The sequence below is a fragment of the Rhamphochromis longiceps genome, linkage group LG5, assembly GCF_057381845.1.
Source record: "Rhamphochromis longiceps isolate RC_006_pf linkage group LG5, R_longiceps_female_GT1.1, whole genome shotgun sequence".
Taxonomy (NCBI): Eukaryota; Metazoa; Chordata; class Actinopteri; order Cichliformes; family Cichlidae; genus Rhamphochromis; species Rhamphochromis longiceps.
In genome coordinates this window covers 7,161,500-7,187,676 of record NC_140561.1, presented here as the reverse complement: position 1 = coordinate 7,187,676, position 26,177 = coordinate 7,161,500, and the positions used below count along the sequence as shown (strand labels likewise).

The following is a 26,177-nucleotide window of genomic DNA, read 5'->3' as shown; positions in this document are numbered from 1 at the left end:
GCGGACATTAAAGAAGCAGTCAGTTAGAGATCTTTTATTATTGGTCTCACCTAACTCTTTTGATATAAACACTTCCTCGCACATCAATACGCCACTTAAGACAAGCAGCTTGTAAACATTTGAAAAAAAGCATCAAACAGTTGGAGAACTGGACAATACAAAGCAAGAAGGGGCTCAATTTGTCCAAAACAAGATTTTACATTTGAAGGAAAAGTCAAGGGGGGAAAAAATAAAATAAAATCAGAATACAAAAACAAATATGTCGATGAATAAAAGGCCAAGAGGAAATTTTAAATGGAGTTGAGGTTGAGGTCACATTCCAGCTATTTCATAGTTTTTTTTCATTAAAGTTACTGCAAAAATATGCAATATAGCTTACCAATTCTATTGGGTATAAAGTCATACAAATAAATATTAAGTGGCAGTGCCTGATTACAAATTATTGTAAATTTATTTGATACACGGTAAAAGATTAAACTCTTGTTTGCCATATAAAATACCAAGTGCATAATTGTTTCCTCCCTTTGGGAAAATAGACATTTCTCAGTAAGCAAACAACATTTCAAAGAGCAACTCTGAGGCATAGAAAAGTGACAGAATCCAATACTACAGGAACCCCGAAGATTTAAGTGCAAACGTTTCATCACAACATCTGCATTTACAATATCAGCACTATTATCAAAACACATAACATAGAAAATGCAGATTTAGATTTATCCCATAAGGCTTTGATTCCCTACAAAACAAAACAAAAATGGCCAACATCGCCACGGGGCCGTCGTTGCCACCTCCTCCTAAATCCACAAGAGGAAACACATGCACAGAGAGAACATTAAATCAGAAAACCCAACATAGGAGACATCTAACTACTTGGCCATTACAAAAATAGAAATTAATCTTAAAATTCTATTTGTGTTACAGGAAAATAAAGAAGATTACACACAAACAAAAGCTTAAACAGGTCTTCTATATATATTCATATACTTTCTGAGTAGAACATTGAGAAGCAGGCTGGAAACAGACATGGCTGCCAACTTTAATACACTGCCTGATTACATTTTACATGCTGTGCATGTTGCTGTCCGTATGTACAGTAAAGCATCCAGAAGGTCACTGCGGCACATTTGAGCTGCAGTGTGCTTGTGCACAAAACATCCCTGGTGAAGTTTTACTCCAAACTTCCGGGGTTTGGTCTAAGATATGGCATAAAAGCGAAGAGGAGAGCTGTGGTATACTGTTCCATCGCTTTACCTCCATCCAGTATCGGGAGAGACGTGGGCGCGGCTGTGGTAAGGCACCATATATCACTCTGATGGACAGTGGGGTCAGTTAGTTGAGCAGAAATGAGCAGTAAGTTCCCCCACTCCCCAACATCCATCCCTGGGGTGCAAAGTCTGGTAAACACACAAAATTCAGTGTGTTTTATCCAAGTATTGTGTAAACATGTCATGTACAATTTGCATGTTTAGCATAGAAAGGTGGGATTTACCACCTTTGGGATTTCAGTCTGTCACTCAGACGTATGGCTTTAAAATCAGTGGCAAAGAAGGTGCAAACCTCTCATGGCTGATCAGCGAATAGAGGGTCCTAAGGGGGAAGGAGCTTTTCTGCAGATGAGCCACAACATGATGGCTGCTCTCATGAAGAGAGAATAATCTGGGGTGTGTTTAAAGGTACTGTGAGCGAACTGCGAACTAGTAAATCTCGGAGAAACAAGCAGATAGCTCTTACAATGGCCAGCGACAACACATATGGAACACCAAGGCTGGCGTGTGGGGTAGTAACCAACAAACCACCTTCAACTGTCTGATATAATCCCCAACACAGCAGGTGTGCACTGTGGCACATGAAGGTTCATTAGCATATGATGAGAGGTGACCATAAATGCTTTGGCTCGTCACTGCATGTTCAGATGACTAACAGCCAGTGCTGGGAACCAACAACAGCACTGACACGCCAAGCAACACGTCAGATATCAGTGAGACTGTAAAAGATGCTGGGAATGTTTCCTGGGAGAAGAATCCTTCTGGTTTCAGCTCCCACCAAAGATCAACTAATACATCAGCTCAAAGATATTACGTCTTTAAAAACACCAGCTCAGCTGACAGAATAACCCAGTATATATGATGTCTGCCATTTTTACTGCATGTTAAACAAATTGTACAGAGAAGATGGACACAGTCTCCACGACATTGCCAATTGGTTTTGGTTTAAACATTTTGAAGCCTCAGTGTTAGGAAACAAGAGGCTGTAAACATACATTTTAATGCTGTACTGGAGACTTCTCCACATCACCTGTCTTTTGCATAACTACATCAGATAATGATAAACTGGTGTTGGCACAGGTGAGCTTTCATCCATACTGAACTAATGTTATGCATATTAATCACTGAGCTTTAGCGGCTTCTGCTGGAGTGGCAGTAGAGTGGCTGCTATGCTATTTTCTCTCGGCTTTTCTCTTACATGGTTTGTTTGAGACACTTATGGTAAGAGCCGTTAACATGATGCCTGAATTACAAATGAAGGATTTGTCGTTGCTTGGAGAAAGAGTTATGGCTTCGCTTTCTTTCATTCCCACGTGAAAGCTTTACCAACCGGAGGCAGACCAGCTCATGCTGGATTTCAGACCTATTCTACTAGAGACGCACAATTCACTAGAGCTGATACACCGAGGCAAGGTTCATGGTTCAGCTTGGATTATGGCCACATGTTACGATAAGACAGAGCAGCTGAGGCTAGGCTTAACATTTAAATTTGTGTTGAGACCTGGCTGAAAGATAGAGGAGCTGCAGGTAAACATGCAGGTTGAAATAAATCCTTTAAACTAGAGGAAAAGTTAAGGACTGAGCACAAAACCAAACAGAATCACTGTGAGCAGGCCCGGTGTCGTGTTTGGCAAGAACACTTTAGCACGAGAAAAGAAGGTCTGAGTCTATAAAAGGAAAGATTCAGCTGCTCCGTGTGTCCAGGTATGAAGACTGCAGCTGCTGAGGGTTCAGTCCACGTGCACATCTGCTTCCATAAAAAAGGGGTTTCAAAAAACAACTTTCTTTCAACTTTTGTGACACAAGGAGCCCCAAAAAAGCCAGACTCTGTTTAAGTGTGTTGATATTATTAAGATAATAGTGAAGATGAAAATAAACGAGCACAGCAAAGCAGTCACACAGCAGGCCTGCCGACACTTCTCCACACACCTGAGCGTAGTGTGAATCCTGTGGCAGAGAACTTCAAAGCACCAGAGTGATATGAAATAAACACTCAGCTTATCGTCCTGGATGTGGGTGGAGAAGGTGGAGTAGGAGCGGGAGAAGAGTAGGTGTCTGGCTTTCTGGGTCCAAATGTGTTGGTACTGAGGGGAGAAGGAGACGGGCTACTCCTATGTTTTCTGAGGGTCCGGTGAAATGGGGCCAGGTGTGTTGGTCCCGTCCATGCTGTGCACTGGGATCTGGAACTGGGGGGTGACGACTGACGGAAACTGAAAGAGATTATCAAGGGGTGAGTTAGATGCACCGATAGATACAGAAAGACTGACTGAGAGCAGAGAGCGGCACTGACTTGGAACAGGTGGCCTCCCTGGCGTCGCGTGGCTGGGCTGAGTGGAGCGACCGGACTGAGCGTGCTCCAGAAGTGGATGTTGGAGAGAAGCGGGCTTGGAGTCAGCAGAAGCGTTGGAGTCTAAGGAGGACAAAACAAGGCCCACACTTAAACTAGACTGAGATTAATGTGCATAAATGATAAAGATGTTTTTATAGCAGATTTTTTAAAATAAATAAATACACATTGGGTGTCAGTTTGGCTCAGTGAGAGAGCAGCGGCCTGCTGCATGTCTTCCCTCTCCATCTTCACTGTTTCACTATCCAAATATGCAAAAACACAGAGTCATGACTTTCTAGTCATTGTGCTGCACAGAGGTGTCACGTTGCATTTTTGGAGTTTATTTCTAGTCTAACTGTTAGGATCACGATGCTTTTGTTCGACTCCAGTGTTGCCCATTAGCAGCAGCAGCATGTATTTCTCGGAGGAACCCTGAGAATGCAATTACAACGCACTAATAGACCTTATCAAGGTCCGGGAAGTAGGATGCTTAGGATGCTGCAGGATACCCAAGGGGATCATAGAGAATCTGCACATCCACAGCTACTTGAATGAATAAATATGCATGTGATATATGATCTGATATGGCACGGAGAGAGAATCACAAACCAAAGGAACAACTACCACCGAGTTAGTGCCAAAGCACTTTCACTTGGTTTTCTTTTTTGTTTATTGTCTGGCAGTTTTTGCAATCAGAATTGTGATCTGAATCCTTTGTGGTGCCAAACACACTTTGCTTTTGCAAGAACAGCTCTAGAGAATCTCTACAGGCTCGTCTTGCTCACATGACTCTTTTAACATTACTCATTTCTATTTGTGTTATTTCAGTTATTACACTATATGTGGCATATAATGACGATGTCTAAGGCAGGACACACACTGACACATTCAAAGACAATACACAGAATAATAAATACCAAGTGACCAAATTGAGACAAACAAGTCCCAGGCTGTGTGACGTAGGAGACTTTTTCCCCAGTGGCAAAACTTCTTTACCCAACAACACAGACATTATGTTAGACATCAGAAAAAAGAACAATAGTTTCCTGAAAACATAAAGAGACATTCAAACAGAAGCAAACTGCTTTTACATGACACCTTGGAAATTACTCTTTCATTGTTATTAAAAGTGATCGAGACCTCTCACACATTGCTTTAGTTGAAAAGATCCCCATTCAGTCTAAAAATATCTGGATAGGATTTTGATCTAGTTTTATAGAAAGACAGGAAATAACAGGATGGATCACCATGCATTAAAAATAAACTACAGCTAAAACCTCTGATGCCACCAGTGCAGCTCTGACTCCATCACAGGCTGCGAACAGAGAAAACATGAACTCAGTCTGAGCTGGATCTCATGATCAGACCTGGCTGGCCTGCTGGGGGACAAATAGTGAATCAACAACACAATTACATCTAACAGACTGTGACATTTTATACAGCAGCGCACGCAGGCATGTGATCTGTAAATAGCATGACCAGGAAGACTCAAACACACAACAAAGCAAGGGAGCATCAGTTAATCCTGAAGCACTGCTGCCCCCTGCTGGACATGATCACTACCTGTTTGAGCCGTTTCTGTGAACTCACCTGAAGCATTGCTGGTGTGAGCGAGGCAGTAGGCAGTGAGGGGCTGCAGAGATTCATGGGGGAGAAGTCAGAGGCAGTGACGAGCAGAGCTGGTGGGCTGAGGTGCAGGATTTTGGGGGGCTTGCGTGCCTTTCCTGAGCTCTGGGTGCTGACTGTGGTGCTGCTGCTCACTGAGGAGGAACTGGTTTCAGTGTCCAACATGCTGGTCTCATCTCCAGACAGGACAACGCTGCTCTCCATCTGCTGCTCAAAGACAGGTTCTCTGTTTTTTCTCTGACATATTCAAACTACAACACAACCCCGCCAAAGAGAACTAGAACAGGAGTCCATAGTGACTTTAGTGGGCATGCTCATTCCATTTAACTTTATTTATAAAATATCTAGTTTAAATTGGTGTTTATTGTTTTCAATTAGTTCTACTTTTCATTATATGGAGGGGTATTTGTCAGGTGTACCACGTCAAAAAGATATATTCTAACAGACAAGTCAAAGTTTTAGCTGAGTTCTACTTAACTATAATAACCTTGGTAAAGGTGCATCGAGTGTAGCGCTGAGAGGAGATTAAAGTCAGACTTTGACAGGACTGTAAAATTTATGGAGTAATCCAGTCAGGTGTTTTATCACCAGTATTTAAGGCATCACAAAAAAGCAGCTGCAGAATTCTAAAATACACTTTGACGTTCTTTTTATTACTATCAATATAAAAACACATAATAAACTAAATCAAATATCCTGTATTATTAAAAAAGTTCTACCATTTTTAAAGAAAATGAACTGCTTGAAAACTCAAAATATGTATGATATCCAGTACTGTGTAAAACTCCAGACTTTGTGTGGTTTTCTGTAATCTTGAACAAGAGTTCTCCAGACTTTCTGAAGGCCTGTCAAAGATTTTTCTGCAGACATTGGCTGCCTTTTCCCCAAGTCCTTTTTTTGGTTTTGTTTCTTTAGTCGCTTAACACTGACCTATGAATCATTCAAGCAAAAAAGAAAGGCACATAAATAAACAGTGTTGTATATACATGTAACAGAAAACTTGGCAATCCTATTTCTTTTTGCACTTTTTGCAAGGTGACTCAGAAAGAGCTATTAGCTGCAAACTTGGCATATCAAAAAGAAGGGGCAAAAAAATTACTTATAGCAGATGAACAGTATCTAAAGGTCATGTTCTGGGAAGGAAAGGCTGGCAAAACTGCCAACAGTGAGCATCCAAAGTCTGTTAAACACAGCAGAGGTCGTGTCCCTCTGTAGCATGTACATGGTTTGGTTATGAAAAGTCTGCCATGGACCAGAAAACTGTACTATGCAAATTATACAGGAAACCGGTTCCCACCTCAGACTGAAACCCGGCAAACCTCTACCACCTATGCAAGAATCACGTGAAAGAGTATGGAGACAGTTTATGGATGAGAAGTAAAAAAGAGCCGTCAGGTGCTCAAAATAAACCTTAGACTCAAACGTTAGAACAGGCTTTTCCCCGCAGCACGCCGTGTAATAAATACAAAGAAAACGGCGGCCGTTACAACTATAATAATAATAATGGATTGGATTTATATAGCGCTTTTCAAGGCACCCAAAACTATGTCTAAAAATGTATCGTTTCATGCATCAGTTAAAACACTCGACTCCAGCTACATGACGCGCAGCTGAGAACACTTCACGCAGGTCGAGCTGCCCGAGATTCACAGAATTTACAGAAAATGTTACATTTCTGTGATTTATAGCGTTGTCGGGACGATATATCGGGATATGAGATTTTGGTCATATCGCACAGCCCTACTATCAGTCAGTGACCCACCCAGAGCCAGCACTGAAGCAGCGTGGGATCATTTTAACAGAAACAGAACAAAATGTAGTCAACATCCAAACAAGGGCTTTCAATGTCCTTCAAGAAGTCTGGAGAACTTTTCCTAAAGACTACTTAAAGTACCGCTGACGAATAAAGGTGGTCATACCAAATATGGAGTTTCAAGCTCTTTAAAATTGTACAATCTCATGTGTACTGTATTTCCACGTCTGTTTGCACATGTTTCAATAAATCGTTGCACCTCCAAGAAAAATTTTAATAATTTCAGTTTTAATTATAACTAAAATTGAGGCGTGATTCAAGGCTCTTGCACAGTACTGTACTATGATGATGTGTGATTGTTCCACTGAGCAGAGTGACTGTCTCTCTGCGTTTGAATGTATACTTGCCTTCTCCTGTGCCTGAGAATTTGTGGGCTCCGGTGCCTGAGCGTCTGTGGGCTGAGAAGATCCAGACTCAATGTCGCTGTCAATCACCAGCTCCTGGGAAGAGTCTGGCACTAGATTGGGCGAGGGGCTGGTTGAGGTCAGATCTGGGAGGCTGAACATTGGTTCTGATGGGCGGATGTTATCGAATGAGTAAATGGTCTGTGGTGGCAGGGAGGAGTGTGTGCTGATGTCTTCAGCCCTGCGGGGAGGAGTTTGAAGAGAATCCAAGGGGCTGGGCATGAGGCCGGGCTCTATAGCAACCTGAGGAGGCAGTGCTGGTGCTGGTTTTTGAGGGGTGTTTCCGAACTTGATGACCGAGGGCAAAGCAGTGGGTTGCTGCGTTTGAGGCAGCGTCTCCTGGCCCTGTGAAGCGGCAGTGACAGCCCTCTTCTCAGCCATCTTCTCTGCTGGATTCTCTATTTTGATGGACTTGAAGAGCTGCCGCCCATTTTGCAGCGAGTTGAGCGTGAAGGACGTGTACATGCCAGAGTGAATGTAGTCATTGCGGTTCGACTGCTTGGTGCTGGAGGCCAGAGATGCTGCGCTAACTCCCACCCTGGCTCTGTCGCCAGACTCGGCCTCCTGCACAATGTCGTCTGCCCTCTTCGATAGTGGAGTGGTACCCCCTGCGCCCGCATCCACGCCCTCTGCTTGAGCGACGTCTCCTTTGAGGATGTCAGGATAGGACACGAAGCGATAGACAAACTTCTGACCGTTCACCTTCTTTATGATGTTCTACAAAACAGAAACACAGCGTGATAATTATGCACGCACACAGCTAGTGCAGTGTGAGACTGTGGTAGTATGTTTCTAAGAAAAAATATAGAGTCAAACCACAGAAAGGCTTTGTGCGTGGGACAGATCCGTCTTTCCTGTCTGTACGAATCTACTAACCACGAATGCTGCAGCCAAACATACCAGACCAGCCCTGCCCTGCACGCCCACAGGGTCAGCCTGAGACTCAGCCAAACCGCGAGCAGAGTGGGAGACAGACAGCTCTCTCCTTCTCTTCAACATGTCACAGAGCAGTAGGTTTGAAAGGCCCCTCCCCACACTCAAAAATGCATTTGACTCTTATTGTAGACAACCAAGTGTGGTATTTAAAGAGGAAGTGGGAATGATTCGGTGACATTACTACTGCTTTGAAGCCAATCATGGTGCCACATGTGTCACAGATTACTACTGAAAACTGTTTTTCTATACGTCTGTATATACTCTGGAATGGTTGCTCTTTGATGCAGCTGCCTGGAAGAAACGACCTCAGAGTCTCCAGCTGCTGCTTCAAAACACACAACAGCTGCACACCTGATTTCACACACATCAGAATGTGATCAAACTTACAGTACACGTTTTGGAATGTGAGTCTTTATGTAGTTAACATTCTGCCTCCCGGACAACATGCCGGGGAGCATTTTTAAATATTCAAATTTAAAATTCCCTTCTGCTTCATCTGACCTCAGGGGCTTTTTGAAATTCGAGAAATAGGACAAGAATAGAACAAGTGATTCATCATAGATTAACTGTGCTAATGTCATATACTCCAGCATTATCTTATTTTGAAAACAATCATCAGTATCTAGAAAACAAGGCCAGGAGACTGTGCTGCACATTTAGTGGGAAAACTATTGCTGATCTCTACTAGAGAAATCAGAGATGATCTGAACCTGTATGGCCCTCAGCCCAAGGTGCCATCTCTGAAGCTGAATGACGCTACCATGAGTAAACTGCAGGTCCTCTAAAGGTCACTTGAACCTGGCTGCAAAAGCAAAGTGATCACCACAGACTCCCAGTTTAAAAGCCTTAACTTGACATCGTGAAAAAGCATATTTACATCCCAGTTTAAAAATGGTTTTCCAACTAATGGCTATTTTACTCCTTCACAACAAATGCATGGTAGCTGAGGGGTTTTTGTTTTTACTTCTGTTTGGATTTTACTGAGGTTTACAGTAAGGAGCATGTCAGCTTGGATTGACAGATGCGGTTATGGTTAGGCCTTAGCTCTGCTAATTGGAGTCAAAGAACTCGATCACTTGACCACATTTGAGGGTTTGAGTATGTTAATGGCCTAATTTGATAAATAACGTCCCGCTGGGAGACAAAACCCATTCAATAAATAACGTCCCGCTGGGAGACAAAACCCATTCAATAAGTCAGTGAAATTTCAGTGAAATTCAGTCATTTTATTAGTCTGTTACTTACCGCTGTAGTTCTCGGCATTGTACAGTTTATAAATATGGTCAGCTTTGGCTCCAAAGTGCACGTTTCAAAATGAGGAGTCCAAAAACCATAGAGGGTATATAAATCTTTTCAGACTAAGGAAAAAAAATTGAGAAATTGTCACAACTGTGTGCTTTTGGCTCTTTACCCTCTGCCTCCGTTAGCTTTGAAAGCTAAGTCTGTTTCACTAGTCACTCTTTGTGTTACTTAAGTGGTGTTACCAGTAGAGCTGGGCGATATAAGATTTTTTCATATCACGATATGTTTTTTTCATTTCAGGCGATAACGATATCTATCACGATATCAGCCAAATAACTATATTTGTAAGATTTAAATGTGCCGTTGCTCACAAGTAAAATGTGAAATAATCAGCAGCTTGTTTTTATTTAAATATTTATTTCCCATAATAAGTTCAACAGGGTAGATGTACTTAAGGAACATGAGACTTTTTCAGATAAATAAAGGCAAATATTGCAAACTACACAAAAGGCAGCCGCTAAAGCGTTTAAGTTTCAAAATAGAACAAATGAAACAGACTAAATTGTCAATTCCACTTAGAAACAAAATATTAATTCTAAAAATAAATCTTAGTTTGTTTTACAGAAGAACAGACAAAACTGACTAACTTTTGTCAATATCAAATAAACTGAGAACTAAAAGGAAATTCTCGATCGCTCCTTGTTGTATAGCTGAGCTTTTCAAACAGTTTTAACAGTTACTTTAGTCTGACAAAAGCCGAATGACGAATTAGCGCTTCCAGTCAGAGACTGAGGCGACGTCCACACGTACACGGGTATTTTTGAAAACGGAGATTTTCCGTTTTCGTTTTAAAAAATAATCCCGTCCACACATAAAGGCAGAAATGAAGGAAAACGCTGCTATGAACATGCCAAAGCAGCAGGTGGCGCTAGATTCCTAACCGTGCAGAAATGTTGGCCAATCAGAAGTCTAGAAGCCTCGGTGGGAAAAAGTAAACAAAGCTGGGGCATAGAAGCAGAACCGAGTCGTATGTGTGGAGGGACAGTAACTGTGTGTATATGTGAGCATGTAAACACTGCAGAGAGTAGAATTAACAGTATTGTAGAAATTCATTTCACCGAAACAATAACGTGGCGCACAGTGTGACGTCAAAAAATGCGCACACCTTTGACGCTGCGTTTTCTCCGTTTTTCTAGTCCACACGTAAATGCAAAAACTGAGTTTTCAAAAATCTTCGTTTTCAGTGACCAAAAATGCCGTTTACGTGTGGACAAAAGGTGCAAACGCATAGAAAAATCTGCGTTTTCAAAAATACCCGGGTACGTGTGGACGTAGCGCATGCACCAGTTCATTGTATTTCCAGACTTGCTTTCGGCACAATTTATAGTGCACGCTACTCTGTTTTTTGTCAGACTTGAAATAGCCGAAATACCTTCACACTACAGAACTTCTATGGCTCTTCCGTTCGACAATCTCTCCGGCATTGGAACCATCATCTGTTTTCTCTTCGGTCACGCTCGGTTGATTTTTCTAGTCGGCACACTCATTTCCTCCATTACCCGGGCGGTACGGTGGCTGGCTGCTTCCCAAACAAATACACATGTGCGGCTTGGCACTTGTGCTGTACGTAACAAGTCACGTGACGTGACGCTGCGGCTGTGATTGGTTCAGCTCTGCGCTACGTAATTTGGATTGGCTGACCTTTTTTTTTTTTTTTTTTTTAAGAGGACAAGAGCGGCGAGGTCTATCGCGATAGTTTAATTTTTCTATCGAGAAAAAGTTATATCGCGATACATATCGTTATCGTTCTATCGCCCAGCTCTAGTTACCAGTAACAGACCAGTCTCAGATTCAGATTATTACAGTTGCAATCACTGCAACTTTCTTGGCTGATTCTGATTTGTTGTAACTGCATCCCGCCGATACAGATCTTCTTTTTATACCCGATTTTCTTTCTAAAACCTATAATAAAATAAAAAACAACTTTTCTTCAATAAAAAGTTTTATTTTCACAATAACAGAAATGATTCAACTTTACAGTTTTCACAAGTTCTCACTTAAACAACTGAAAATAAACTGCTCTCCTGCTGTAAGAGGTACAAACTCTGAAAACAAGTGACCTGACATATTTTAGCTTACAACACAGAAGCAGGTGCAACAGTTTCGTACAGCAAAACAAATGGCAGTAACTCGTATCACGTTGCAGTATGTTTATAAACTCCTTCGATAAAGAGACTTTTACGCTACTCTCTTTTTCACCTGTCTCTATAATTCTCCTCATAACCACTTTGATCCTTTGCCTGTACTTAGCCTGCTAGCTTGTGACTGGCTATGAGTAGCTTTAGCCCTTTTGCCTCTGCTAGCTTCTTTAAAATAGCCATGTTCAGCTGGGTGAGGGGGATTTTTAAAACACCCAAATAATAATAAAACAAAACAAAACAAAAGAACAACTTTTCAAGGCAGTTAAGGCTCACAGCAGCTGGTAGCCCACCAACCACACAGTACCCACCCTATCAGCCACAGGAAAAAACATATCCTGACATCATCTGGCCTACATGAACACCAGCCTGCAATTGGTTGAATGTTTAAGAATACTGAAGAACAATGAATGGTTTATGTTCAGTCTTAATGAACTGAAAGTGTAATAACTGTTACTTGAAGAACAAAAAAACCCTGAGCTTTCAGCTGCGATGTATCTCACCTGATAGAAGACTATAGACGTGCTTACCTTGTCATAGTAGTATCTGAGTGCCCTGCTCAGTTTGTCATAGTTCATATTGGGCTTGTTCTTGCGGGCTCCCCACAGCCGGGCCACCTCCTCAGCCTGCAGCAGTTTGAACTCCCCTTCGTCATTGGTCCAGCAGATGAGCTGCTCATTGTTGGAATCCAACAGAAGCTGAAGCAGGAACTGCCACAGGGTGACGGAGTTGTCCATGTCTGTCACTGAAAAAAAAAAACAAGGCAGGGACAAAAAAATAAATAAAAAAATGACGCTTTGGGTCAGTATTAAATCAAATACTGAGATCCCACAGACATGTGGCCCCAATTTATATTATATTACATCTTATAACTAAAGATTTACAGCTTTTACAGGACCAGGTGGAATATCTGCTACAAGCACTGTTCACCTGTGTGGTTCTGCCATTGTATTACTGTAGGGTCTACCTTACAATATAAAGCACCTTGAGGCGACTGTAGTTGTGATTTGGCGCTGTATAACTAAAATTGAACTGAATTGCTAGATAATAATGCAGCCACAAACTCTGCTGAATAAACGGAAGACTTGTTTCTTTACCAGCTGGACTGAGTCAAAAATCTTCGATGGAAATTTCTAATACGCAGAGAACAGTCACTTTGGTTCGTCTTCATATCTTGGTGAGCAGGAGCATTCTGAACGACTGCGGTTGTTTACGACCATGACACACTCATACTAAATGGAAAATCACTTGCTGAAGGGGCCCAGGATATGCACAGGTGTGTCATCTGCAGAGGTGTTTATGTATATATTGTATATGAGTTAATAGACCTCTCTGCATTGAATCATATCTGTTATTAACCTCTGTCTCTCTTCCACAGCATGTCTTTTGTCCTGTCTTCCTTCTCTCACCCCAGGACTCTTTAAAAGAACTTTTATGGGTTTGTTTTTTTATAAAGATGATCAAACTTCATGCCTTTCACTGTTTCTCTGTGTGTGATTTAAAAAAAGTGTCTGATATGTTGTTGCACTGCACCGTGTTGTGAATTGAATTGACAGCAGCTAAGCTTCGATCACTGACCAGAGAGGAAGAACTTGGTGCAGACCAGCGTTTGTTATTTTTAATGTACCATGCCTTTAATGTAGTGTTCAACATTGCGGGACTATGAAGCACTTGTGACATCCACAAGCAGCAACCCCCGACTGGGTAGCAGGCAGCTATTTCTACCCTGCTGCTAATGGCCCACGCTTTGCTAGACAGGGCTGTTTCCAAATTTTACAAAAGGCAATTACGACAAGCAAAACAATTTTCCGTATTATAAACTACAATAGAAACGGTCACTAACACAAATACTGGATTTACATTAAACAATTTAATAAAAAAAAAAAAAAAAAAAAAAAAAAAATACCTAAAAGGATCTAAAATTTTTTAAAAAAAGGATCCCACACACAATTCCATTCTTGGTCTTTCCCAGAAACTTGAGACTGTTTTCCATTCTCTGGGGATACAGTCGCCCGAACACCCTCAAAAAGTACAAAGAATAAAAACGGGTGAGTCCTAAGTATAATAAGTATAAGTGATAAGTGACTGCCTCCACTTCACACTAAAATTAGCACCCTTATTCATAACAGATTCAACACACATTTACCCACACAGTAATCAATTACATTTGATTTCATGTGGCTAAAATTGTCTCTTTATCTAACAGACTCATTCTGCCATACACCAAACAGCTGCTCGAGTGCCTGGAAGGCAAAGACAGAATCACACACACAAATCATGTAAATGTATAATAAGTAACAAGTTCTTCCAGGCGCATTTACACTTTGAAACTAAATACCAGTTATTCTGAACCAAAAATAACACACCTCGTTATCACAGGCACAACAGTAGTTACACTATAACAGAACAGTATGTCAAAGGTCACATTTAATTGGCACTGCTTTAAAGTGATGGATCCAAGTCAAAGGTGACTCGTTTTTGTTAGAAGTTAGAAGGCTGTTTTCTTGCCTCCTCTGCTCACATTTCTAGTGGGAGTGATTAAGACACGAGGGGAGGAGCTGAGGATGAGAATCATTGATGTGCAATTCTGGATAACTGTGACAGAACTCGGACAAAGATTGCTATAAGAATATTTACAGCTTGGTTAATTAATGCACATCTTTTCAAATGCTAGAAGATGCAATCACCACTCAAGAGTATGTTGAGAGAGGGCCGACAAAACCAAAATAAATGGTCACTAGGGATGGGTATCGTTTAGGTTTTATCCGATACCGGTGCCAAATCGGTACTTTTGAAACGGTGCCGGTGCTCAAACGGTGCTCAAACCGGTGCTTAAAGAATGGAGAACACAAAATTGGTCCAAAAACCTCTCATGTTCAGCTGTTTTTTTTGTAAAAAGATAACAATGTTAGCCTTTTCTGCAGCTATAGAGCATATATGGTATCACTCTTGGCTGGAAGCAGTGCTTAAACAATGGAAAAAACACAAACTTTGTCCAAAAACCTCTCATGTTTAGCCGTTTCCCTCTTTTTCTTTGGTCATTTTAGCCTTTTTGGCCAGGGTGAAGGGAGTATCTGCCATCAAACAAGAAGACAGCCGCATGTAGCTATGATGATGTTTGCTAGTTCACCTTACATGCATTAATGTAATAACGTGGTTAGCCTACTCAACGTAAATTAGCTACTCACGCAGAGAAGAACGGCTGCTGCTGCCATCATCATCCTCATCATTTCTGCTACACTGGCAGGGCTAGGGGCCAGGACTCTCCTCTTCGTGTTTTTGGGGGATGTTGCATAACAGGCAACCCACCCGCAGTAGATGTGCTCGGTGTGAGGTCTCGCAGCAAGCTATCAAATACGGCGCATTTCTCGGCTTTTAAAAAAAACGCTATGCGTCGCCAGGTGTTTCATCGGATTTGAGGTGTTACCTCCTTTGACAGTATCACAGTATCAGCTTAAAGCACTTGTTGCTGCTGAGTTTGCATATTTTGCTGTGAAGTACAGCCAGACTTTTAACCGCTTCGCCTTGGGCATTTTTAATCTGTAGCTCTGCTCTAACAGAACGTACGTACCTGGCCCCGCCTACTATCCTCGGAAACGTAAAATGATTGGCTAGAAGTGTATCACAGCTCAGGAAAAAAAAGCACCGAAATAAAGCACCGAAATGTGCGCTGCTTTTCGGTCTGGTTACTACCGTTTATGACAGAACCGGTGCCATCATGGCACCGGACACCGGTACCCATCCCTAATGGTCACTGTTGGCTAGTTGAGCTAAGACTTGGAGCAAGTGGATTTTTTCTTAAAATGAAACAGAAGGAATGAGAAAAGATCTGGCACCCTTTCATTTTTGACCATTTTGACCAGTGTCCATTTATGAGGCAACAGTGATAGTTCTCTTCTTGTCTCATTTTCTTCTTACTGTCGTTATTTTTCATTGATTCCCTGTTTTGTTTTTTAATTGTGTATCTTTTTTTAAAGCTAAAAGACAAAGATGTTTGAGCATTTAAACAGCCAGAACAACTCAAGCTGCCAACTCATGCACTAAATTATATGTAGGAAAACATTCCACCTTAACAGTTGCCAGCTGCCTTGGAACAACAGTGAATTTGATCATTATTTTGTTACCAGAACATACATGGACTGTCTGATAAAGACGGTGAGTCAGAGGCCCTGGCACAGTCAAATGACTTTAAGAACTGTCTACTCAGTTACATCTAAGTGTTATATGTAGAACTGCCATCATAGGAACGGTGGTTACATCACTTCACAAATCAGCCACAAATAACTGCACTCCGGTTTTTAAGTAGACAGCAATTTTAAAGAAGGGTAAAGTCTGAGGTGGTCACCATCAGAAGTGTGCATCCCCCAAATAACACAATAACTGTAGCAATGACAGTGGTAGCAGCATTAATACGACTGCCACCCGTAAAAGTGTAACCATGCAGCCTTAACGATTTGACTCTGTCCAATCCTTACTGGCTGTGTGATGAAGCGATCAGTTTCACTATAGCCTCATACCGTGGCGTACAGTACTGTTCAAAAGCCTCAAGCCAGCTCTCATTTCTTTAGATTTGGCCTCCAAAAAGCCAGTAATCTTGAGCAATAGTTCTCCAGGATTTCTGAATGTCTTTCAAATTTTTACTTCACTCACTTGTTTTCAGTCCAGTCCTTCTACCTGACCATTTTCAGAGGAATGGGTTAGGATTTATTATTATGACTTATGAATCATTCAAGTACAAAAGGCACCTAACTCAAAGGATGAACCAGCGTAAGAGAATTTAGCAAAGAACCAATATATAATTCTATCTTCAGACACACAGAATTTGCCATCACTGACAAACACAAAATAGTACTGTTGCACCAATTAGTAAAAGTGTTATTAGCCAAAAACTGATAACTTATATGATCTTTTGGTGTGTAGCGTGTCCTTTTTAAGACATGCTTAAGGAAGAGAAACGGGGAGAAAAGAATGAAGTATGCCAAATGACACAGGAACTGGACTGAAAAGCAGCTGGACCTTTGAAGTGATGGATTCAAATCTTAGGTTTAAATCATCACCAAATACCCAGAGGTCATGAGACAGGTACAACAGTGTGTGTTTCCAGGCATCTGTACAACATGGTGGAGCCTCTGTCATGGTTTGGAACTGCATTTGGGGATCTTGTCAAAGATGAAGGAATAATGAACACAGAAAAGAGCAATCTGATTTTGTCATACCAAATATTGACTTTCAAGCTCAGTAGAATTGCACAAACTCCATTTTTGCCACATTTACATATTAGATATATGCAGGCCTGCTGAGGCCCATGTGTTTCTGACTGTCTTTGAGTCATGGTGGGAAAAAACACCAAGTGAATATGCTTATTATGCTAATTTAGCAGAAAAGAGTCCTGTTATTTGCAGATAAATCGCGGTTTCAACAACACTGCAAACAACTGAGTAACAATCAAAAGGCTGACTTTTGATAACACTTTGGTTTCCTGTATTGTTTTGTAATTTTCAGATCATGTCCTCGGTGTGATTTTCTTTCATACTTGTGATTGACTTTACTGATATGACAGTGCACTCTGATTCCAGCCCACAAACACAGGCGGCACACCCACACAGGTGTCCTCACTATAACTAATTAGGACTATGTAGGAGTGTACAGAATGTTGTTGACTGCCATCTCTCTCCACATTGCAACTCACATATTTGTAAGCACCAACTTTTATTTTCTTTTTGTTCCATGCTTTGTGGTCTTGAAATCAAGAGCACAGGCAACTGGTACATCTTACTTCAAACCAGCCAAGACAGCCTAACTATAGTTCTTCCTGCTTGTTACCTCAGCTGGGTGCATCTCTCAAGGGTCACCTAATTATATGGTTTCAAAAAGAAAAATGAGAACTTCCTTTTCTCAGCAGGGAAAAGGCTTCTATGGAATTAGAAAAAAAATCAGCTGAGTTCATGTTGTGAGTGACACTGCTGCAAGTCCTATAGTGAAGACAGGAGAGGAACAAATGTATACTGAGTGAGCGGATACTACACATAACCCTAAAAGTACACAAGAGTATAGCTGCCCTTTGTCTCCGGTGCTCCTTATCCTGCCAACTCTCTGGACTCGTGCAGTTTTTGGACATAAAAAAAAAAAAGAGTGGACAATCTCTTTCTATTTGGCTGGGGGCAGGTGACCGTTTCATTATAACAACATCCTACTTTTCATGTAACCTTTTTTCAACCTGTTTAGAATTATGAAAACAATAACCTGGAATCTCTGGTCCTTTCTCACACTTTAATGCTATGACAACAATTTTCGTGCAGTTGCTGTGCTGTGGAAAGCAACAGTCTAAAGCTAAATGCTTTCAATTTTTTCACTGCATATTAAGAGCAAAAGACCGTGCAAGTGTAGAGTAAATGTAGCTAAACAAATCTGAAATGGAGGGCGGAAAATGTATGTGATAAGCAAGCAAGCTGCTCTACAACTTGTATCTAATTGTAGCAAGATTCGTTAACAACAGAGCTGCACAACTAAGACCATCAGGCACATTAAATGTGGCCCTCCTGCTCCAAAACGTAGCCAATCTCCATAGACACCCATGTTAGAATGCACGGTTTTACAGCACATTTGCAGCCTGGGTCAGGCTAATCGCAGCATTTATCAAAGATAGGGCAATAGAATGATGAGCTTCCTTGTAACATGTTCAGTATATTTTGGTTTTCTGGTATTAGTTTACTGTTAAAAGAAAGGTTCAACAGTAATTTGCGATTGTCTGGTGACAAGCAAGGGGAACGGACAACTGTTTCCAATAGAATAAAAAAAATAGAATTATTAAATGCCTGCAGCCTTATCAATTATTTTAATCACCACTGGAATGCGTGCGACAGTTTCTCATTCCAAAACAATGACATCAAATTTAAGGCAGTGGAGCAACAAGCAAAAGCGCCTAATAGGGCTGGGCGATATGACCCAAAATTCATATCTCGATATTTTTTTAGCTGGATGGCGATATAAGCTATATATCTCGATATATTTTTTTAAAGCCATAAAGTAAGAACAAAAAGAGAGTTCTTAGTCAAAGCTGTGTCCCAGATGTCACACAGGCACTTTTATTAACATAGAGCAGATGTACATAAAATTTACTCAAAAATAAATTATGAGCATTTATTAAATAATCATGCTCCATAAATAAAAGAAAACAATGTTGTTTTTGTGCATAACAAAAAGCTCACAATTGTGCAGTCAAAATGTAAACTAAAAGACGCTGAGCACAATAACAAAGACAGATTTCACAGCTGCTCTGTTCCCAACTTGTACTGCGTGACTGACAGCCTGGAGTTTGAAATCCGCTTCGCAACCACGTCTCTTAACAGGTGCCATTTATGGTCCTTATACACAGTAGGGTAATATTACGTTGAAGCACAGTACGTATCACTCCGCGAGGCTCAGCCGTAATGCTCCGACAATCCATCAAGCGGTGCAGCTCCGTAGCTTACCAAAGTCGTACTAAAACATTTATGACAGATTGCTGAGCGCCGTGTTCCACATAAAATCGGTTTGCGGCCATCAAGCACAACCAGAATTCATACATAAGGCGCACTGTCAACTTTTGAGAAAATGAAAGGATTTTAGTCCGTGCAGCACCTCTGGGCTGCATGGCGTTAGCGTGGTTAGCTCGTTAGCGTGGTTAGCTAGCTAACACGTTGACGCCATCCAGCCCCACGCACGGGGCGATGCGCAGTAACTCGTTAACGGAGATTTGCCGTGTCCATCTTGTCTCTTCCTGCAGGTGAAGCGATGGGGGAGGAAGGGGAGTTGTGTTCAGTGAAGGAGAGGTGAGGCCGAGTAACGTTGCGTAAAGACGAAAGTGGACGAAAGAGAGGCAAACTTGCGGCTCCACAAGCATAATTATAACGTAACATAGACTATATCGATATAAAAGATATTGTCACATCTTATATCTCGTATAAAAATATATCGATATTTTTTAAAAACTCGATATATCGCCCAGCTCTAGCGCCTAACCCTAACAGGATCTTTTGCTTGTTGGTTTCCAACAGTAAGCTGGTATTAATCATGTAGTACTAATTATGGGTGGGCAATATACTGAATATACTTCATGCATATTTGCAAGTTTTTCCACGTACAATGGTTAAAATGGCTTTATTGTAATCATCACGTATAAATTGGAAATATTAAGCTGTCTGCAGTGTATCAGCTTTGGGGTTTTTTCTACCACATGCTGTGAATGCATCATTAATTCCCCCTCCGAACCAGGACATTTTCTACCTAGCACACTACGCTGAGCATGCGTGCTTATATACTACCAGATAGGGAAAAATATGGAGACTTCGGGAGTTTCAGACATGCGAGGGAATACTCGCTGTCGTTCGGATTTCATACGGAGTATGCCAAACAAAATGCAATCATTTGCAAAGCTTTCCATAAAACTATTGCTGCAAAAGGTAGCAGTACCACGAATTTATTCCACCAGCTGAAAAGTCATCCACTGCAAAATGAAGACTGTTTTAAACTCGGCATGTCAACGTCTCCCTACACGCCAAAGAAAATGTTAAATAAATCAGCTGTGATACTTGTGACTGTTCTTGGTCAGGTGTTTTTATAGTCACTCACTGTATAGATCTGTAATTTGAGGTCATCACATTTTTTATTTTACAATTTTTATATAAGCAAAAAGAACACCTTTTTAATTTCAATTGTTTTATTTTGTCTCCTGAATTCTACGGCACTATGTAGTTAAAAACAACATTAGTATACGGTGTATCATGATATAGCCAAAACATGTTGTGATTAGATTTTCCTCATATCGCCCAGCCCTAGTACTAATGGTATCAGTCTACAGCTCTATGCTGACTGTATGCCAGCGTTAATTTAATTATTTCATTCACAGAACACAATTGCTTTACTTTTCACAATTTACTCACCCTTCTTTGAAAATTAAGTCAATGCTAACCAGCTAGCTATGCACTGGTTGGTTAGGTTGCTATTGTGGTGGTCATCAACGTCTTTCAGTTGTCTTGAGTTCTTGAGTTTTCTCAAGACTGAATGCAATGCATGCGCTCTGTGAATGCAATGAATCAAATGCACAAACAGCACATAAATACAACATCTTTGTCTCCATCCATACTGGCTGTATTTTCCAAAAGGCTAGCTAAGCTGCAATGTTTTGGTTTTGACTGGGTTCCATTTTTGTACAGTTCATTGTCCAAATACCGTGCCCCACACACTCTCCTACTGGCTTTAATGGTAGTATATCATAGAATTCCCAGCATTTTGAGTCAAGCCCCATCATTCAGCACCAGCACAGGTCCATATATGTGAGGAACTGAGAACCCTGTGCTTAACTTATTTCCAACAGCAATGCTGCCAAAACAACATTATAAATGTGAGTAAAGTTTCTTCTTAGCTGATACACTGATGGTACATAGCTGACACTTTTTCCGAACTCTATAAAGGCCAGTTTCGAGCCAGGGAAAACCCTGCTACCGAGAACTTGTGATGAGAGACTAGAGAGACTTAATCATTGTTGAATAGGAATAATTTTTAATACTTTGCTTAGAAGGTTTGTGTTTTGTTGACTAATATATCAATGCACACTGATATAAATGGAAGAAGGGCTGTTCTTTAAAAAAAATTTTAAAACAACAAAAAAAACTTATCTATTGACCATTTTCCCTCATTAGGACTAGGGCTGCCACAATTAGTCGACTAGTCACGATTACGTCGACTTTCAAGATCGTCGATGACTAATTTAATAGGCGACGAGTTGTTTAAAGCCTTTTAAGATCTTGAAAGACGCAGGAATAAGCAGTAGGATTTAAGAGTGCAATAACTGACTGAAACAGAAGATGGCAGCACGGAATGTACAAGGAGTCCAGCTGCCGTTAAACCCCAAAGAAGAAGAAGCAGTGCCTGGTATTGTAGCTGTATCCACATTTCGGTGGCCGCATTTGTAGGCCAATTACATTACAGCGACACGGCGAAGCCTGTCCAAATTTGAAGACTCCCCCAAACACGGCCGAAAAATGAGTCCTTCATTTCCCCAGATGTGAAGGATGGGTCGGGTGTATCCTTCGTGGCCCAACCTATCCCAGGATTCATAGTGCGGCCCAGCCAATTCCTGTTTCCAACAATGGCGGCAGCTACTTAGTTTTAATTAGAGCTGGGCGATAGAACGATAACGATATGTATCGCGATATAACTTTTACTCGATAGAGAAATTAAGCTATCGCGATAGACCTCGCCGCTCTTGTCCTCTTTAAAAAAAAAAAAAAAAAAAAAGGTCAGCCGATCCAAATCAAGTAGCGCAGAGCCGAACCAATCACAGCCGCAGCGTCACGTCACGTGACTTGTTACGTACAGCACAAGTGCCAAGCCGCATGTGTGTTTGTTTGGGAAGCAGCCAGCGGGTAATGGAGCCAGCGCGTAATGGAGGAAATGAGTGTGCCGACTAGAAAAATCAACCGAGCGTGACCGAAGAGAAAACAGATGATGGTTCCAATGCCGGAGAGATTGTCGAACGGAAGAGCCATAGAAGTTCCGTAGTGTGAAGGTATTTCGGCTATTTCAAGTCTGACAAAAAACAGAGTAGCGTGCACTGTAAATTGTGCCGAAAGCAAGTCTGGAAATACAATAAACTGGTGCATGCGTCACTGTGCGCCACGTTATTGTTTCGGTGAAATGAATTTCTACAATACTGTTAATTCTACTCTCTGCAGTGTTTAAATGCTTACATATACACACAGTTACTGTCCCTCCACACATACGACTTGGTTCTGCTTCTATGCCCCAGCTTTGTTTACTTTTTCCCACTGAGGCTTCTAGACTTCTGATTGGCCAACATTTCTGCACGGTTAGGAATCTAGCGCCACCTGCTGCTTTGGCATGTTCATAGCAGCGTTTTCCTTCATTTCTGCCTTTATGTGTGGACGGGATTATTTTTTAAAACGAAAACGGAAAATCTCCGTTTTCAAAAATACCCGTGTACGTGTGGACGTCGCCTCAGTCTCTGACTGGAAGCGCTAATTCGTCATTCGGCTTTTGTCAGACTAAAGTAACTGTTAAAACTGTTTGAAAAGCTAAGCTATACAACAAGGAGAGATTGAGAATTTCCTTTTAGTTCTCAGTTTATTTGATATTGACAAAAGTTAGTCAGTTTTGTCTGTTCTTCTGTAAAACAAACTAAGATTTATTTTTAGAATTAATACTTTGTTTCTAAGTGGAATTGACAATTTAGTCTGTTTCATTTGTTCTATTTTGAAACTTAAACGCTTTAGCGGCTGCCTTTTGTGTAGTTTGCAATATTTGCCTTTATCTATCTGAAAAAGTCTCATGTTCCTTAAGTACATCTACCCTGTTGAACTTATTATGGGAAATAAATATTTAAATAAAAACAAGCTGCTGATTATTTCACATTTTACTTGTGAGCAACGGCACATTTAAATCTTACAAATATAGTTATTTGGCTTATATCGTGATAGATATCGTTATCGCCTGAAATGAAAAAAAATATCGTGATATGAAAAAATCTCATATCGCCCAGCTCTAGTTTTAATATTACTCTTATTACTATTTCTGGGTCACAAAATAAACTTTTAGCATATTTTCAGGCGAGAATGTAGCTGTGTAAACTTCAAATATCTGCTTGGTTTATCAAGACATCACATATTTGCAAAAGTGCTCCGACGTTTTTGGAGACGTCTGTTACCCACCAGCTCAATAGCTCGTTTTTCAGTTCAAGGCTCACTAGAGCGGCCAGAACATCGAACTCTCAGCACATAATTTTCAAACCCCCCGCGGACTTTTGCTACTCATATATATAAGTCACTTAGATAACTTAAAAATGTTGTTGTTTGGCTTTTTTCAGTATTTTATTTGTTCCACGGAAAATCGGTTTGGCTGAGATTAAAGTTATAGTTTTTACACAGCTGAATAAATGTCAAAAAGAACTGATTAAACAGAAGTGTGAGATGGTCGAGAATTTACTCCAGTGTCCTGTTATATTTTAGATAGCAAGGAGCTGAGTTTATTAAACTCCACTGAGACAATCTGCAAATTTCATCAAAAGTTTAATAAACTATCATCTTGTCTTTACTTTTAGTTAGGACATACCTTAAACACATCAAGCTGTAAGCTAATGATAGTTATATAAGAGCAGACACATGCTGGTGCAATAAGCCGTACGTTTTACATGATCTGATTAGTCGACTAATCGCAAAAATAATCGGTGACTAGTCAACAATCAAAATAATCGTTTGTGGCAGCCCTAATTAGGACATTAGTACATAGAATCGAATGTGTGTATGTGAGAAAGATTTTTTTACGCATTTATCAAATGAAAGTAATAAAAGCATTGATAAAAGCCACCCAACATCACCCCCGTCTATATTTTGGAGTGCTGTGTTCAGATGAGATATATATAAAACACCCAGCACGCCCCTGCGGGCGGTTTATCCTTCAAGCTCGGGTCCTCTACCAGAGGCCTGGGAGCTTGAGGGTCCTGCGCAGTATCTTAGCTGTTCCCAGGACTGATATATATATATATATATATATATATATATATAGATAGATATATAGATAGATATATAGATAGATATATAGATAGATAGATAGATAGATAGATAGATAGATAGATAGATAGATAGATAGATAGATGCGCATGATAGCTTTATTTAAAAAGTCTAATGGATCATGCTTGGAGCCCAGTCTCAGTAATCTACAAGTGATGTAGTTTTGGAAAAGGTCGTGGCTGCCTTATTTTGTAAGAAGCTCGTTTTTTCCTCATGCTTACTCTTCAGTTTTAATAACATCTCCTATTGCAGGTTTTATGTACCTGTAAGTCACAGCTCCACTCCTCTTGCGCACAACAACTTATTACTGAGGTGATCGCTGCTGCTGCTGTGTGTTGCTGGCTTTTTCATCTGCGATTCTTGTTATTTTGTCCAAGTAACAGGTTCAATATGACTTATGCTCTCGTCAGTATCTGTCAACATGTGTGCATATAAGCTTCTTATGGGCCAGGGAATAATAAATCTGTCCTGACTCATCGAAACCTGCTGGGATGGAGACACCCAAACCCACACACTCACACAATCTGTCCCAAACTGTCGTGTTAAACCGGTGATATCAGGGCAAAAATAGGACAGTGTCAAAACTGGTGCCAGGGAAGAAGATTACCACTGAATGTTATGCAACTCCTGACATTAGCTGCAAATGTTATCTATGCAGATAACGTCAGCTAGGTCAAATCAGTCAAATGAGGTGTGTTATTCGTGTGGTGCGAACGCTAGGACCCGAGTTGCTGGTTTTCTCCCCTGTCACAGCAAAGCACCCACACAGTTCAAAATAAAAGACCACTTGTTGATAGGTAACGTTTGCTAGTTTCGTCACCGTCAACACAGGCTGGACGTCTTTTCCCCCTCGAGACTTGCAAGTCTCGAGCTATAGCTTCGAAGCTACGTTTAGCGCGAGCGCAAACATCCGCGTACACCAACAAATCAAAGCAGTCTGTTATTTTGCTAACTCTAAGTTAGCACTTAGCTAACCTGGCGTTAGCTTTGCCTGCTAACATTACCTCGCTCGCGGAGCCCGCTGAATTTCCGAGTCGTCGAGCCGCATCGAAATATTCCCCAAACATTTCCGGAGGGCTTTCTATGCGACCATAGCTCAGGAAACAAGTTTCAAACAGAACGTCAAGCAAATGCCTGAACATCAAACACATTAAACTGTATTTGGCTCCCACTGACGAGATATCCTCTGAACAGGAAATAATGTCGCGTTCAACGTTCCTCGTACACTTCCAGTTCAGTGAATTATCCGCCTTCAACTGCTTCAGTGTGCTGGCGGCACTAGATTTTTTTTTTTATTGGTAAAACCTGAACATCAAACGCATTCGAGTTACGAAACTAGTGTAAGAATAGTCGCTTTTCTTGCTGGATATGCGTTTAATGTTAGCAGTGTTATTATTAAATCGGCTTAAAAGTTATACCGTGCAATCTTCAGTGTTTGCACCTGCTTTTGGTTGCAAAAAATCCTGCTCTACCAAAAGCACGTTAATGCGTCATTAAACTCACGCTGAGCTCACTTCCTTTGTCGTTATTTGTTTATTGCAGGTGTGTCAAAGTCATTGTAGTTAATTTATATATTCTGTAGCTAAACAACAATAGTACTTTACTTGTGATTTAAACAACTTCAGCAGTGGAAATGACACGTTTCTACTCACAGTTCGCAGTACTACTGGTATCCCCACAGCAGAAATCGCAAGGCAATTACATGAAAAAAGGGATTGTGTCCACTCAGTTTTTACACATACTTGTAGCCTTCACCAGCTCGTTTTGACCGTTGGTGTCACGTTATTGTTTTACCTAA

General features: G+C 40.9%; 1 protein-coding gene across 2 annotated transcripts; it reads right to left on the bottom strand.

Moving 5' to 3' along the window:
* Window positions 1-19: 19 nt before the first annotated feature.
* Window positions 20-25,597, bottom strand: elk4 (ETS transcription factor ELK4). Of its 2 annotated transcripts, XR_014911677.1 has the most exons (7): window positions 25,384-25,597; window positions 12,344-12,558; window positions 7,381-8,154; window positions 5,185-5,427; window positions 3,556-3,675; window positions 3,195-3,475; window positions 20-1,394 (listed from the first exon to the last, which is right to left on the bottom strand). XR_014911677.1 is itself a non-coding variant. In XM_085405577.1 (6 exons), the coding sequence occupies exons 2-6, from the start codon at window positions 12,548-12,550 to the stop codon at window positions 3,377-3,379; spliced, it is 1,443 nt and encodes a 480-aa protein (XP_085261703.1). In that variant the 5' UTR covers window positions 12,551-12,558; window positions 25,384-25,597; the 3' UTR covers window positions 20-3,376. The 2 variants fall into 2 exon arrangements, 1 of the variants encoding a protein (XP_085261703.1); XM_085405577.1 differs by having other exon boundaries at window positions 20-3,475.
* Window positions 25,598-26,177: the final 580 nt, after the last annotated feature.

Excerpts from the sequence above, each read along its gene's own strand:
- elk4 (XM_085405577.1), bottom strand. The coding sequence starts at position 12,550 with ATGGACAACTCCGTCACCCTGTGGCAGTTCCTGCTTCAGCTTCTGTTG. Across the intron at positions 8,155-12,343 it reads TCAGATACTACTATGACAAG|AACATCATAAAGAAGGTGAA; the intron begins GTAAGCACGTCT and ends TCTGTTTTGTAG. Across the intron at positions 3,476-3,555 it reads AGGGAGGCCACCTGTTCCAA|TTTCCGTCAGTCGTCACCCC; the intron begins GTCAGTGCCGCT and ends AATCTCTTTCAG.